This window comes from Mobula hypostoma, chromosome 2 (assembly GCF_963921235.1).
Source record: "Mobula hypostoma chromosome 2, sMobHyp1.1, whole genome shotgun sequence".
Lineage (NCBI taxonomy): Eukaryota > Metazoa > Chordata > Chondrichthyes > Myliobatiformes > Myliobatidae > Mobula > Mobula hypostoma.
This window is the reverse complement of record NC_086098.1, coordinates 24,154,117-24,171,342: the sequence shown is the minus strand read 5'-3', so window position 1 is coordinate 24,171,342 and position 17,226 is coordinate 24,154,117. Positions and strand designations below refer to the sequence as shown.

Here is a 17,226-nt window from a genome sequence, read left to right as displayed (position 1 = left end):
AAACTTCCAATACTTGGACGCACGAGTGTTAAAAGTAACTAACATAACTTACCTCCCAACTTTTAGGAACTGGGTCACTGAAGAAATTGTCTATCACTTCCAATTCATCCTTTTCCACCACCACAAATCCTTGGTCTTTAGCATCTTTCCCATAAACTTCAGGTGACCACTGAACAAAGAATGCATACAGATGATCTACCCTAAATAGCAGAATAAAACAGGAGGAGGGGTGGAATGAAGAAGAAACTTTTAACCAAGGTTACAATAAAAATGTATACTATTGATTTTAAATGCTCTTTAGTTATATTTTAACAATAAAACAGAAAATAACCCTTAAGAAGCTGAAAACAATAAAATTAGTAATGTTTTGACACAAATGAATTGCAACACTGGCTTCACCCACATGCACATTTAGATCTATCCTGTGAAGCAGTCAGAGCCTCACTTAGAATGTAATGTTTAGCACTGGAAATAAAATTCTAAGTAATTTTCACAGAAATAGAAACACCACATTTCAGCATGAATAGTTATCTATCATGCAATGTGAATATTAAAGGCAAAAGTTAACGAAACTACCAGTATTTTAATTTCATAGTGCAGCCCATCGTTAGTGTGAACTGTAATTACAGGTTGCCTGGACCATGCATGCTCAATTCTGTTTAATGTATTGACAGCACGTCTTAAATTAGATACCAGTTGCATTCTTATTTCAATACTTCAGTTTCCCTTCCAAGCTGAATGCAAAAACGTTTCAATTTTTGTTATTGCTTCCCTTCCATGTTGGTAGACTGAATAAGTAAGCTGCATGAACCAGTCACTTGCAATTGCATACTCTCCAAGTATTACACTGTACAGGGAGAAAATCCCAGCACAATTAAGAGACACAGAACCCTACCCACGTCGCAAAATTTTTCTTCTTCACAAGGTGATTCTCATGAATAAAAATAAATTGATATATTTAAATTCAATTTTTATATAAAGTTTGGAAATGACACCAATATCCTACCATTATAATAAATGTGCATGCTACTGGAAATCTGAAATTGCTGTTGCGGTAATTAATTCATAATAAAATGGGACTTAATATTTTTGTACTTGGACTTTATACACATCTATTTATGCTCATTTTTGGTATCTCAACAGCTACTGAGGCCAGCTGTTATTGTAAATCTTCAATTGCTCTTAAACTTTGGTGACATGGATTTTAGAGTTCTGTAGTCACTTTAAAATCAAGTAAAGACAGCAAGATTTCCTTTCCTGAAGGATTTTAGTGAGCCAGATGGGTTTTCAGTCACTGTCACCAGTTTTCAATTCCATATTGACCAATTTACATTGTGTAGCTACTATATTTTCAACCCTTAAATGCAACAATTTTAAAAGCTCATCCTTTCTAGGTAAAATACTTTTCTTCCTCTCCATCCACCATTCTGCCAATCATGTTATTTAAAAGACGTCCTTTTGCTGGCGCATGTCATTGAGAAAACAGGGAGATTTCAGATCTCTACTTCAGTGCTTCTTCCAGATTTGAACCGAACTTGCAGTAAAGTGCTTGTTTGTGGTTTAAGCCAATTTAGAATTATTCTAATTTGAACCCAAGTTAAGTGAAAACTGATGAAGCTATTGGTATGATCACTAGGACAACATGTACACTTCCCTCTTGTACTGGCTGAATTTTCCTTTTCTCTTTCATGCTTAAATAGTGTGTCACTATCTTGCTTACTATTTTTGCATTGCCAGGGCCAGCTTTTTGTCCATTTTTATTTATTCACCGATTGAAGGTGGATGCCCTGACCCGAACTAACAACTATTGCCTTCAAATGAGGCAGTTAAAAATCAAGCAAATATTGATAGCTTCATCTACTACTTTTCTTTCATTTTCTAGGCCCTTCTTTCTCTAATGATTACTGCAAATTCTGTGTCGTGATATTATGATTGTGCATCTCTCCATTCTTTGCCGCCTTTTTTTGTGTATTTGAGGGTGTTGCATGAAGTACTTTGCTGAATAATGGAGCACAAATACTAAGTGATAAATCTCAAGAAGAATTCACAACATTAATGGACAAAGTTTTTGTGGAGACTACTGATCTGAAATGTTAACTGTTTTTCTCCCCACAGATACTACCTGACTTGCTGAGTACATCCAGCATTTTGTTTCTTTTTATGTTTGATAACAATATAAACTTGACATGCCACATCAATTGCCCAATTATGAGGGTGACCTCTCTCAACATGCTGATTTAAATTTATATCACAAGCCTTAAGTAACTTCATAATGGTCACTGTTGGAGGACAAGAAAATAACTTTTGCTTCGTTACGGCATTATTCTAAAGGCCCAGGCTGCAGAAGCACTTAAGGAAATAATGAAGTCTGCACAAAGCTACCAAGAGATGTGGGGGAAATTAATACCAACAACAGCCAGGAGCTGAATCATCACAAAAAATTGGCAAGGAGACTAGCTTGCAGCACACATCACAAAAGATGCTAAATCTAGAAATTAATAATAAGAAAAGACATCACTGAACTATGAGCAGAGTTGAAGATTATATGGGATAGCAGGACTAACATAATAAAATCATAGCTACAGCTGTAATATGCTGCCACCTTTCCATCCACGAGCTGAAAAAGATGAGGCTTTTGAAACATATATTCAGAAATATCTTGTGTATATCCTGACACTGCAGAGATTAATTTATGAAAGTCAATGAATATGAATGCTTGCTCAAAATTGTGTCAGAGGTTAACATGCTAAAGAAGTCTGAGAAAATCATCTATTTTTCATTTCAACATGGGTAGACAGCCAACCAGCTCATGCAGAAAGGATGGTTCATTTAATTGTAATAATGAGGCAATTCTTTGCAATTTACTAGTCAGTCAGTTGTACTCCATCTAATGCAAACAGGTGGAAAGGGTTAAAACTATGACTGAAGCGCCTTTACTGTAGAATGTAAGACAGATGGTATTAGAGCATTTGAACAACCCTTCAGAGAACATAGAATAGTACAGCACAGTACAGGCCCTTCGGCCCACAATGTTGTGCCGACCCTCAAACCCTACCTCCCATACAAACCCCCACCTTAAATTCCTCCATACACCTGTCTAGTAGTCTCTTAAATTTCACTAGTGTATCTGCCTCCACCACTGACTCAGGCAGTGCATTCCACGCACCAACCACTCTGAGTAAAAAACCTTCCTCTAATATCCCCCTTGAACTTCCCACCCCTTACCTTAAAGCCATGTCCTCTTGTATTGAGTAGTGGTGCCCTGGGGAAGAGGCGCTGGCAATCCACTCTATCTATTCCTCTTTATATCTTGTATACCTTTATCATGTCTCCTCTCATCCTCCTTCTCTCCAAAGAGTAAAGCCCTAGCTCCCCTAATCTCTGATCATAATCCATACTCTCTAAACCAGGCAGCATCCTGGTAAATCTCCTCTGTACCCTTTCCAATACTTCCACATCCTTCCCACAGTGAGGCAACCAGAACTGGACACAGTACTCCAAGTGTGGCCTAACCGGAGTTTTATAGAGCTGCATCATTACCTCACGACTCTTAAACGCTATCCCTCGACTTATGAAAGCTAACACCCCATAAGCTTTCTTAACTACCCTATCTACCTGTGAGGCAACTTTCAGGGATCTGTGGACATGTACCCCGAGATCCCTCTGCTCCTCCACACTACCAAGTATCCTGCCATTTACTTTGGAGTTTGTCCTTCCAAAGTGTACCACCTCACACTTCTCTGGGTTGAACTCCATCTGCCACTTCTCAGCCCACTTCTGCATCCTAGCAATGTCTCTCTGCAATCTTTGACAATCCTCTACACTATCTACAACACCCAACCTTTATGTCATCTGCAAACTTGCCAACCCACCCCTCTACCCCCACATCCAGGTCATTAATAAAAACCATGAAAAGTAGAGGTCCCAGAACAGATCCTTGTGGGACACCACTAGTCACAACCCTCCAATCCGAATGTACTCCCTCCACCACGACCCTCTGCCTTCTGCAGGCAAGCCAATTCTGAATCCACCTGGCCAAACTTCCCTGGATCCCATGCCTTCTGACTTTCTGATTAAGCCTACTGTGTGGAACCTTGTCAAATGCCTTACTAAAATCCATGTAGATCACATCCACCGCACTACCCTCATCTATATGCCTGGTCACCTCAAAGAACTCTATCAGGCTTGTTAGACACGATCTGCCCTTCACAAAGCCATGCTGACTGTCCCTGATCAGACCATGATTCTCTAAATGCCCACAGATCCTATCTCTAAGAATCTTTTCCAACAGCTTTCCCACCACAGACGTAAGGCTCACTGGTCCATAATTATCCGGACTATCCCTACTACCTTTTGTGAACAAGGGGACAACATTCGCCTCCCTTCAATCCTCCAGTACCATTCCTATGGACAACAAGGACATAACGATCCTAGCCAGAGGCTCAGCAATCTCTTCTCTGCAAAAACATCATCCCAATTCACACCTGCAAGTTCTAGCCTTATAGCCTCATAATTTGCCCTTCCCCAATTAAAAATCTTCCTGTCCTCTCTGATTCTATCCTTTTCCATGATAATGCTAAAGGCCAGGGAGCGGTGGCCACTGTCCCCCAGATGCTCACCCACTGAGAGATCTGTGACCTGACCCAGTTCGTTACCTAATACTAGATCTAGTATGGCATTCCCCCTAGTCGGCCTGTCCACATACTGTGACAGGAATCCGTCCTGGACACACTTAACAAACTCTGCCCCATCTAAACCCTTGGAATTAATCAGGTGCCTATCAATATTGGGGAAGTTAAAGTCACCCATGATAACAACCCTGTTATTTTTGTGCCTTTCCAAAATCTGCCTCCCAATCCGCTCCTCTGTATCTCTGCTGCTACCAGGGGGCCTATAGAATACTCCAAATAGAGCAATTGCTCCCTTCCTGTTCCTGACTTCCACCCATACTGACTCAAAAGAGGATCCTGCTACATTATCCACCCATTCTGTAGCTGTAATAGTATCCCTGACCAGTAATGCCACCCCTCCTCCCCTTTTCCCTACCTCTCTATCCCTTTTAAAGCACTGAAATCCAGGAATATTGAGAATCCATTCCTGCCCTGGTACCAGCCAAGTCTCTGTAATGGCCACTACATCATAATTCCATGTATGTATCCAAGCTCTCAGTTCATCACCTTTGTTCCTGATGCTTCTTGCATTGAAGTACACGCACTTTAGCCCTTCTATCTTACCACCTTTACACCCTTTATTCTGTTTCTCTTTCCTCAAAGCCTCTCTATATGTTAGATCTGGCTTTACTCCATGCACTTCTTACACCGCTCTATCGCTCCGGGTCCCATCTCCCTTGTAAATTATTTTAAACCCTCCCAAACCATGCTAGCAAACCTACCTGCAAGGATATTGCTCCCCCTTGAGTTCAGGTGCAACCCATCCAATCTGTACAGGTCACACTTTCCTCAGAAGAGATCCCAATGATCCAAAAATCTAAAACCCTGCTCCCTGCACCAACTCCTCAGCTACGCATTCAACTGTCATCTCCTCCAATTCTTACCATCATTATCACGTAGCACTGGCAGCAAACCTGATAACGCCACCCTTGAGATCCTGTTCTTCAGCCTTCTGCCTAGTTCCTGAAACTCACACTTCAGGACCTCATCCCTCTTCCTGCCTATATCGTTTGTACCAACATGTATCACGACTTCTAGTTGCTTTCCCTCTCGTACCAGGATGTTGTGCACCCGGTCAGAGACATCCCGGACCCTGGCACCCGGGAGGCAACAAACCATGTGGGTGTCCTCCTCACGTCCACAAAATCTCCTGTCTGCTCCCCTGACTATAGAGTCTCCAATGATGACAGCTCTCCTCTTCTCCGTCCCACCCTTCTGCACCACAGGGTCAGACTCACTGCTGGAGGCCCTGCCACCGTGGCTCACACCTGGTCGGTTGTCCCTGCCAACAGTATCCAGGACAGTGAACTTATTATTCAGGGGAATAGCTACAGGGGTGCTCTGCACTACCTGTGTACTCACCTTCGCTTCCCCCCCCCCCCCGACTGTCACCCAACGACCTGCTTCTGGCAGCCTAGGTGTGACTACCTCCTTGTAGCTCTCAGCTATGACTGCTTCATTCTCCTTTACAAGTCAAAGGTCATCCAGCTGCTGCTCCAGATTCCTTACATGGTCTTCCAGATCGCCCAGCCGCATGCACTTCTGGCAGATGTGACTCTGCGGGAGAGGGGAATTCCCCCAAGACTGCCACATCTCACATGAGAGGCGCATCATCGTCTCAGGAGGCATCGTAAAGACTAACTGGGAACAAGCTCGTCCTCCGCCTCTTCTTGTCGAAGCCTCTTGAGTCAAAGCCACAAAGCTCCACCCCTTCACTGGTCCACTCACTCACTGGCCGCTTTCCACAGCTTACACATCCCTCTATCTCCCCAGGGCTTATCCCATCCTCTCCCCACACAAAAAAAATCATTCTGAAGTGAGCTGTCTAGCAGAAAGACCTACAACTGTCGGACCTTCTGCAACAGGGAACCTCACTTAGAAAGAGCTTCTGTAGACCACTTAATCTCATTCCCAACCTAACAACAGTCAGCCCTCCCTCCATCCACCCATCACCAAACCCAAACACACTTTCAGGTTCAAATCCAGTATAGACAATACAAATCTCATGAAATGCTTTTCCAGTGGTACACACAATCCACACCCTAACTACTGAACAGTTTCAAAATGTTTGATTAAGTCACAAAGACAGGTTTATAATCATGACTCCATTTGATTTTGAAATTCAATCATGATTTAGTACATCTTTTACTTGCAAATGGCTTTCTGAACTAAAATAATTTAACCTATGTTTCAACTACCCTGAAGTCTTGATATTGAGCAACGTCACTGCATTTTTAATGCAATTCCGTAATCAAATAACCTGATCGCCAAATTCTGAATCAATATTTTCCAAGTCAACATTCCACACCACTCTTCCTACTACAGTTAATTAACACATTATTAGCCAGAGCATTCAAGTGTCCATTAGTAGTTCAGAACTTCTTGCAACTTTCACCCCTTTCAATAAATCTTGCTGCCGATCATAGGAAGAGAATTTCAGTTTTGGAAGTAAACTTATGGAGGAAGATATTAACCCATTCCAAGATTAAGCTATCAGCTTGTCAGTGAATGTTCCTGTATTCCACTATGTCACCTATTTCAGTACCTTGGGATCCATTTGCTCATAATGTGGCATTAAGGTATTTACAACTGCCTTAATGTTTAACATTTTCTAAAATAGACTACAGAGAGCAAAAGCAGCACATCTAGCTGGTACATCACATTTAGGAGAAAAAAGGAGAAAACAGACCTGAGGTTGCTCAAATCCTCTTTCTCTATGGCATTCGAATAAGTGACAGAAACACACCAATAGAATGAATGTGCTAATAATTCAGATTAAGCAACATCTGTTTTTATTAAAGTATGTTCTTTCATCTAAAGGACATTGAAATATTGTGAACAGCCAGAATTAAATTCAATTGTGCCAGCTGGCTGTTAAGTATCAGACACTTAATGAACTGACACACACAAAATGCTGGAGGAACTCAGCAGGCCAGGCAGCATCTAAGGAAAAGAGTACAGTCAATGGTTTGGGCTGACACCCTTCTTTAGAACTGAAAAGGAAGGGGGAAGAGCCAGAATAAAAAGGCGTGGGGAAGGGAAGGAGGATAGCTAGAAGGTGATTGGTAAAGCCAGGTGGGTGAGAAAGGCAAAGGGCTAGAGAAGAAGGAATCTGAGAGAGTACCATAGGAGAAAGGGAAGCAGTAGGATGGTGAAAAGAGGTGAGATGCCAGAATGTTAATAGGAGAAGAGGGGAGGGAGAGGGTCTCATCCTGAGACGTTGACTGTACTCTTTTTCATAGATGCTGCCTAGCCTGCTAAGTTCCTCCAGCATTTTGTGTGTGCTGCTTGGTTTTCCAGCCTTTGCAGATTCTTTCATTTGTAATGAACTGACACTCAAGCCACCTTAAATAGTCATAAGAACAGTCCCTCCATAACAACACTAAAAAAAATAGCAAAGTGATAAAGTTATCAACGGAAGACAGTTATCTGCAACAGAAGTGTTCTAGATGCTGCATTTCATAGCAATTATTGGCAATGTGATTATTGATTTTATCAATACAAACATATCCAATCCCTTAGCAATCTTTTCAATCAATAGAAAATTAAATAAAAATACAAGCATTAAATATATAGAATGAACACTTATTTTTGACACAGTTAATTTTAACAAGAGAAAAGGATGGTACTTACTCTCTAACACTATAACCAAGGCCCATTTTCTGGAGTTCAAATGAATATAGAGAACCTACTGCAGTTTTCGCACAGTCACAGCAAGGTACATTCAACAAAGTTCACAATGTGGCTTCACTGGTAGAACCACTTCGATAACTTTGAACCATTGCCAGTACAATCACATTTTACGAGAGAACATTACAGCCCATTAGAAGTTGCTTATTAATCAAATTTGTCTGCCAATGTTCAGAAGACCACAGAATCTTGATAAAACTACAATGTTGGTCTGATTTCAAGCACGTACGCAACTAAGTTGCTGCTAAGTTAGTTTTGGCACATGTGCTGTTCAAAATATCATGGAAGGTCAATCATTTGTAATTTTCTTCCAACTCAATACTTCATACATATATTTTTTACAGCCCAGGGACAGAGAAAGGAGGTTATAGCAACATCAGTTCTTGACCAATTATAAAAATATCATATAGCAATTTAATTTCACTATGCAGGTGAAATCAATAGACACACCACAAAGAACACATTACATTTGTATTTAGTGTTTGATGCAGATACCTTACGATGCCCATGTCCTTGAAAGAGTTGCAATATATTCCTAAAATGTTTGCAATATTTTCATACAATATCAACAATGAACAACAATGATCACTCCCCTCCCAAACAAACTCAATATGTCAAAAGTGACTTTCCTTTCAAAAAGTCTAACATTATATCTGTACATTTGAGAAAGTAACGATGACATCAATTGAAGGGATCTATATAAGGAAGCTAAACCATTAGTATTCTGCACCAACATACTGGAACCCCACGTCAGCAATCAATCTCCACCAATGATAATCACAAATGCCCTTAACCTAAATCTTTGAGATATTAGGCTTCCAATGTGAATATAAGTAATACAAACTATTCAATATACAAACCCCATTTCCAGAAAAGTTGGGATATTTTCCAAAATGCAATAAAAACAAAAATCTGTGATATGTTAATTCACGTGAACCTTTATTTAACTGACAGAAGTACAAAGAAAAGATTTTCAATAGTTTTACTGACCAACTTAATTGTATTTTGCAAACATACACAAATTTAGAATTTGATGGCTGCAACACACTCAACAAAAGTTGGGACAGAGGCATGTTTACCATTGTGTTACATCACCTTTCCTTTTAATAACACTTTTTAATCGTTTTGGAACTGAGGATACTAATTATAGTAGGTTTGCAATTGGAAATTTTGTCCATTCTTGCTTGATATAAGACTTCAGCTGCTCAACAGTCTGTGGTCTCCATTGTCTGATTCTCCTCTTCATGATGCACCATACATTTTCAATAGGAGATAGATCTGGACTGCACATGCACTCTGTGTCTACAAAGCCACGCTGTTGTAGCCCGTGCAGAATGTGGTCTGGCATTGTCCTGCTGAAATAAGCATGGATGTCCCGGAAAGAGACGTCGCCTTGATGGCAATATATGTCTCTCTAAAATCCTAATATATGCCTCAGAGTCAACGGTACCTTCACATACATGCAACTCACCCATGCCGTGGGCACTGATGCACCCCTATACCATTACAGATGCTGGCTTTTGCACCTTTCACTGATAACAATCTGGATGGTTGTTTTCATCTTTGGCACGGAGAACTCGACGCCTGTTTTTTCCGAAAACTAGCTGAAATGTGGACTCATCTGACCACAGCACATTGTTCCACAGTCTTTCGGTCCATCTGAGATGAGCTTGGGCCTAGAGAACTCGCCAAAGTTTCTGCATAGAGTTGATGTATGGCTTCCTCCTTGCGTAATACAGTTTCAAGTTGCATTTCTGGATGCAGCGATGGACTGTGTTGAGTGACAATCGTTTTCCGAAGTACTCCCGAGCCCAGGTGGCTATAATTGTCACAGTAGCATGACGGTTTCTTAGGCAGTGCCGCCTGAGGGCTCGAAGATCACGCGCATTCAACAGTGGTTTCCGACCTTGCCCTTTACACACTGAGATGTCTCTAAATTCTCTGAAATTTTCAGAATATTATGTACAGTAGATGTTGAAAGAACTAAATTCTCTGCACTCTTGGGTTGAGAAATGTTCCTTTTGAACTGATTAACAATTCTCTCACGAATTTTAGCACAAAGGGGTGAGCCACGACCCATCCTTGCTTGCAAAGACTGAGCCTTTGATGGACGCTACTTTTATACCCAGTCATGATACCTCACCTGCTACCAATTAGCCTGCTTAATGTGAAGTCTTCCAAACTGGTGTTACTTGAATATTCTGTGCACTTTTCAATCTTATTTTAACTCTGTCCTAACTTTTGTTGAGTGTGTTGCAGCCATCAAATTCTAAATTTGTGTATATTTACAAAATACAATTAAGTAGGTCAGTAAAACTATTGAAAATCTTTTCTTTGTACTTTTGTCAGTTAAATAAAGGTTCATGTGAATTAACATATTACAGATTTTTATTTTTATTGCATTTTGGAAAATATCCCAACTTTTCTGGAAATGGAGTTTGTATTAAAATAGAGTACTGAAAAAAAAAAAGCAGATCAGGCAGCATCGATGGAAAGAGAAACAATTACTATTTCATGTCTAGTCCCCACATCAAAACCAAGAGAAAAACAACTTTGTCTTGGTAGCAGGGAAGGTGGGGGATGGTTAGAACAAGAATTTGTCTGATGGTGAAATAATGTGGTTATTAGACAGTAGTTAAGTTCCTTTATCTGTGTTGCGTGCAGCTAATGATGTAAAACCTGTGTAATGTTGTATAATAAGGCCTACTGGGATATAACCTGCAGGTCAATAATACAACAAAAAAAAAGGATGGATAACCAAAATGGCTACTCCTGACTCATACAGGAAAAAAAAGAGCATTTAAAATTGTGATAGAGTTCTGCAAACTCACACGAAACCAGACAAAACCCAATGAAGTGTTTCTTCTTCAATTCTAACAGTGCACAGGAGAACACAGATAGAGAGGTCAGATTCATACAGTCAAAGTTACACAGAAATATAACAGACCTATCAGTGCATGCCAAGTTCTCTACCCTAGCTAGTTCCATTTGGCTGCAATTGGCCATCTTTCTGAACACCCCCTTTTCATATACTTTTCAACATTGTCATTGTTATCTGCATGGACAACTCCCTCAGGCAACTCATAACATATAGCCCCCCATCTCTGTATGAAAAATGTTGCCCCTTAGGTCCTTTTTAAATCTTTCCTCTCTCCTATACCCTGGGGAAAAGACTGCAACTATTGCTCATCTGATTTTCATACACCTCCTCAAGGTCTCACCTCAGCCTCTCATGCTCCAGGGGAAAAAGTCTCAATCTATCCAGCCTCTCATATGCTTCAAGCCCTCCAGACCCAGTAACATCCTCTTGAAACTTTTCTGCGCCCTTTTCATCTTTACGATATCCTTCCTTTAGCTGGGCAACCATATATGCACACAATACTTCAAGTGTGGTGTCATCAATGACTTGTTTAGTTGCAATTTAATGTCCCAATTCGAGTATTCAATCCTTTAGATTTCTCCATTTTACAACATTCTCCAGGGCTCTGCCACTTACCATACAAGTCCTGCACTAGTTTAACTTTCCAAACTGCAAAAAAACACTCAGCCAAATTAAGTTCTCTTGCCTACTTTCCCAATTATTATAATCTTAGATTACCCCCTTTACTGTCCACTATACCACCAATTTTACTGTCACCTGCAAACTTACTAATCATGCCAACTATGTTGTCATGCAAACCATTAATATAAATTTTGATCAACAATAGACCCAGCACCACCCCTGCAGTCAAAGACCTTCAATCTAAAAAATAAACAACCCTCCACTTCCACCCTCAACTCCATCCACCAAACCAGTGTTGTATCTAGCTGGCTAGCTCACAGCAGATTGCGTATAATCTAATCTTCTAAAATATCACACTCTGTGGGCCCTTAAAGACCTTGCTAAAGTCTGTGTAGACAAGCCTGCAATTGTGTAGAAGATACAAAAATCTGAAATCACATATCACCAGTCTCAAGGACATCTTCTACCCAGCTGTTATAAAAACTACTAAATGGTTCCCTGAGATGATAAGCTGACTTTGATCTCATAACCTAATTCTTTATGATCTTGCATTTTATTGATTAACTGCACTGTACTTTCTCAGTAGCTGTTACACTGTACTCTACATTGCTATTGTTTTACCATATTCTACCTTATGTAACATGTAATGATTTGATCTGCATGAACAGTATGCAAGACAAACCTTTCACTGTATTTCAGTACATGCGACAATAATAAACCAATTCTACTTCCCACCACTAATGTTATGCTTACCAGAGTTCCTTGCCTTATTCCTATAGACCTTATTAAATAAATGCAAGATATTTGTCACACTCCAGTCTTCCAGTACCTCACCTGTCACTTAAGATGGTGCAAATTCCTTTGCAGGGCCCCTACAATGTCTTCTCTAGCTTCTGACAATGTTTGAGGATCTACCTGGTCAGGCCCCAGGAATGGCAGTGTGAACTAAAAGTAGGAGGCAACGGAAAACTCAGGATTATGCCTGCAGACTCTTGTATAAAGTGATCTCCCATTTGCATTTGGTTTCTCTAGTGTAGCACATTGCATAGGTGAATGGTACTGATAAGAATATGGGTAGAATTAAAAGTAAGACTAACTTTGGATGAGTAGAAATGTGTAGTTCATGGTCAGACCAGACTCGGAGGGCCTAAATGCCTGTTTCTGTGCTGTACTTCTCTATGACACAGTTTGACCCAATATTCATAATTGTTCATACATATAGCAGTTCTAACCATATAATTACTACCTCCAAATCAACCATATAATCTAATCTTAATGTAGACAGTGGTTGTTTCAATTAACTTCAATAGAACAATCTACATCTTTGTAAGAGAGCAAAAACAATTCATTAAGTTCTGCCTAAAGGTCCAGATTGAATTTAATATCCATATTTCCATATTTTAGGCATTATTGCAGATAAGCCTCTGACTGAACTATTAAAATAAGACTGAACCTAGATATTTGCACAAGTTAGTACATTGCTGATCAGGCATATTTGACTTGCGTAATGCCTTATTTCCAATCAGGCTCCAACAGTTCAGAAAGATTGGCAGTACAACTGTGTTAGTTTAGTGAAGCAACACGTTCGATAATTCAATTTTTGGCACAAAGTTTCATTGTCCAATGAAAGCCCTTGCCAATTCTCAAACAAAAAAATGACAGGAGATACAAGATTCTTTTGCAATTGTTAGTTAAATTTAAGCAAAATTAATTAAGTTCTATAATGTCAAATAATTTAAGGGAAAAAAGTGAGAAGAACACCAAATGTCTCTATATCCGTACCACATATCTAGAACACGCTGTGGGGGAGAAACTTGCTAGAAGTAACAGGACATACAAGACATTTTAATCTTACATAGATGTTTTATAATTATATCAATGTAATAAATTCCTGAGCTACCTGCTCAGAAAGCAAATTAATGGGTAATTATCTTGTAATAATTCCAACTTCCTTTTAGTATGGCAGAGCTATACATAACATACATACTGGGATGTCCACTTAGTTGAGTTATTGTCATTTACGTTTGATAAAATAAGATCTCTACTATGTATTGATAAACATTTTAACTGGACAGTTAATCATTTATTCAATGCAGTGATCTAAAAGTAGAAAATCCTATTTTTGTTGTTATGAAAATGAGGGCAAGTAAAAGTTAGAGCAAGAACATACAGAATATCAATACACATAAGTATATTCCCTACCATCAATATAATTGACTGCAGTGAAATACAATGCAGTGAAAAACAACTTGCATGTATATTATACCTCATTCCTCTGGCTCCTTTCAAGAGTTCAAAATGTTTTTATAGTCAATGAAATATTAGTGAAATGTTGCCATTCTTTTTACATAGGGACAAAGCAACACGTTTCCACACAGCAATAATAATATGCTGATCAGTTTTTGTGATGGTGGTTTAGAGAAAGATTTGTTTCTAGATGCTATGGACATCTTACCAGACCTCTGAAATTATATGAAGGATCATTTTTTTTACGTTCAGCTATGGGAGCAGATGGGACTTCAATTGAATCACTCACCCAAAAGACTGATTTGGAATCTGAAGCATAATTTTTCATTTTTAAATTAATTTGTGGATTTCTTCCAATCATAAATATGAGGGAAGAGTGCTCAAGACTGAGCATATGTAATTGTTGGATCTACAAACATACACGGACATAAAAATAATTGTTAATTAAGTTCAGTGCTGTTGAGAGAATGAAGGTAACTTGATTGAGTTGGTATTCCTGAGTGTATTTAATATTTTATGGATACTAAAATAGTCACTGAAAGGAAAATAGACAACAATCCAGCAATTCATTTCTTCAAACTGCTTGCAGAAAAAAACAATACTAATTCTTTACTTAAGAATATACACTTTAAGGCTGCTTTGCCATTCAAAATAATCATGACTGATCCTCTGTCTCAATGCCATCATTCTACACCAATTCCAAATCCCTTGAATCCTATAAAATCCAGATATCTAGTGAATGTATTCAAAACATAAATCAATGAGCAGGCCTTCACAGCTCACTGGAATAGAAAATTATAAAAATTCTAACTCTGCAAGAATAAATTTCTTCTCATCACAACCCTACATAACTGATCCCTTTACTGAACTATGATCACCAGTTCTAAGCTCAAAAACCCAGAGGAAATATCCTTCCAGCATCCCACCCTGTAATAATTGGTGAGTTTCAAAAAAATCTCCTGAACTTTTGTCACTGCTTTACTCAGAACATCAATATCTGTTATTAGGTCCCATTCAATTATCAGATAAATCAAAGAGGGTTAACTACACTATTAGACCACTGAAATTACACTAAACAAAAAATGAATACCTTCAGAACTGTGTTGAAATAACAAAAGTTGAAAATCTACTGAATTTAATAGACTGGACAGAAATCTATCAGTATATAGTATCAAAGCTAATTCAATTTTGAATTTTAAATAAAACCACATAATTCTGGAGAAACTCAGCAGATCAAGTAGCATGTACGAAGGTTAAAAATGTTAATTATTCAAGCTGAAGAACTTTCATTAGAATATTGAAATACAGAGCCAAAACAGTAATTGTGTCAGGGAAAGTTATGTTTCAAATTTGTCACATCAACTTTCAGCTGTATGGAGCAGAGATTTCCCCTGGATTAAAGGTACTGAAAAATAAGAATCTCATTGTTACCACCATGCAACTTTGATTTCAGGTTAGTGCAAAGCTTTAAAATAAGCTGAAGTATACATATGTTGGAAAATTCAGATATAGCAGCTTTTATGAAATAGTCAAGAAATTACCTTTCTTGTGGAACTGCAAACCAATATTCTGGCTGCTTCTCCCTCTTCACATGTTGGTGTATTTTTGTGATGCCATACGACACGAATGACTTTCGCATTGGTTTCCCAACTTTAATGCAAAGGAACATGGGTGGTTTTTTACTCTTCTCCTCCTTTGATGGAAGCATGTCTAAAGAATTAAAATCAACATTATAACTACAGTAGAAAATGAACAATGGTATTGAAAGCAAAAGCTGAGGATGTACAATTCTTAAAAGACTAAACAATAAGTATGCCTAACCAATGCAGAAATTCAATCAAAACTTGTGGGATGTGGCAAAACATAGCCAAAAGGGTAACCAAAAGAAAAGTTGTGAATGAAATCAGTCAGACTAACTAACTCCATGATAGTTGATACTGGCTTTTGGAAATTGTTAAATAACAGATCCCATAACTCTGGCTTCTAATTATTCTCCTTTTCTCTAGATTCCCCTTGTAGAGCAAACTTCAGAAAAAGATCTTTGTCATCCCTAATACATTCTTTCTTTAGCTTATAATGATATAATGATAAAATTATGACATTTTAAAAAAATCAGCCAAATAATGAAAATTTTCTTTCCTGATTGTTGTTCATCAGTTGCAGAGTTACCAATCTGAATGAATCAGCCTGAGAGAAAAATCAAGGGCCGGGGCCATTTGTCCATTTTGAATATAGTACTGCTGAGACAGAAACCTTGACAGGACAGCTTGTGGCCGTTGAAACCATAATGATACCACAACAATCTTAGACAAAACTCAATTCTTTGTCTGTTTCAAAATTTTATCTAGCTTTTTTTTTAAGATATACTGACCCCTTGCAAAGCATCCAAGCTTCAACCAATCTCTAAGTACGTTTCTCCTGGACTATCAAAGAAATACAAAGAATTTGTAAAATAAATGTTTGGTACACTTTAGCAAAGGTGAAAGCTTTGCAGCAGAGATTTACCAAAAGAATTCCAAGGATACAAGACAAAAATCTATGGATATGCTGGACATGACTATGTTGTTCCTGGCAAAGGGAGTTCTTACAAGGAGTTGTGGTGGTACTATTTATATCATCAAAAAGACACAAAACTATGCAGAGAATTGCTACCAGTGGAGGAAAGATGATCTAGGGGCATGAAACTAAACTAAATGTCAAAAAAAAATCACAAGTCTTCTTTTAAACGCAAACAACAGGAATTCTGCAGATGCTGGAAATTCAAGCAACACACATAAAAGTTGCTGGTGAACGCAGCAGGCCAGGCAGCATCTCTAGGAAGAGGTGCAGTCGACATTTCAGGCCGAGACCCTTCGTCAGGACTAACTGAAGGAAGAGTGAGTAAGGGATTTGAAAGTTGGAGGGGGAGGGGGAGATCCAAAATGATAGGAGAAGACAGGAGGGGGAGGGATGGAGCCAAGAGCTGGACAGGTGATAGGCAAAAGGGATACGAGAGGATCATGGGACAGGAGGTCTGGGAAGAAAGACAAGGAGGTGGGGGGGGGGGGACCCAGAGGATGGGCAAGGGGTATAGTCAGCGGGACAGAGGGAGAAAAAGGAGAGTGAGAGAAAGAATGT

At 39.1% G+C, this 17,226-nt stretch overlaps 1 protein-coding gene across 6 annotated transcripts in view; it reads right to left on the bottom strand.

Annotated features, from left to right (window-relative positions):
- The window catches only part of LOC134338461 (nuclear receptor coactivator 7-like), a 118,863-nt gene that overhangs the window by 21,425 nt on the left and 80,212 nt on the right, over positions 1-17,226 (bottom strand). For 4 of the 6 annotated variants that reach the window (XM_063034287.1, XM_063034296.1, XM_063034305.1 and 1 more), the window contains 2 exons: positions 15,651-15,819; positions 53-200 (listed from right to left, as the gene is read on the bottom strand). In XM_063034287.1, coding sequence (XP_062890357.1) covers positions 53-200; positions 15,651-15,819 — 317 coding nt within the window. Of the gene's footprint in view, positions 1-52; positions 201-6,179; positions 6,326-8,303; positions 8,482-15,650; positions 15,820-17,226 lie in introns of those variants that run through there. The other 2 variants (XM_063034322.1, XM_063034330.1) reach the window with 2 other exon arrangements.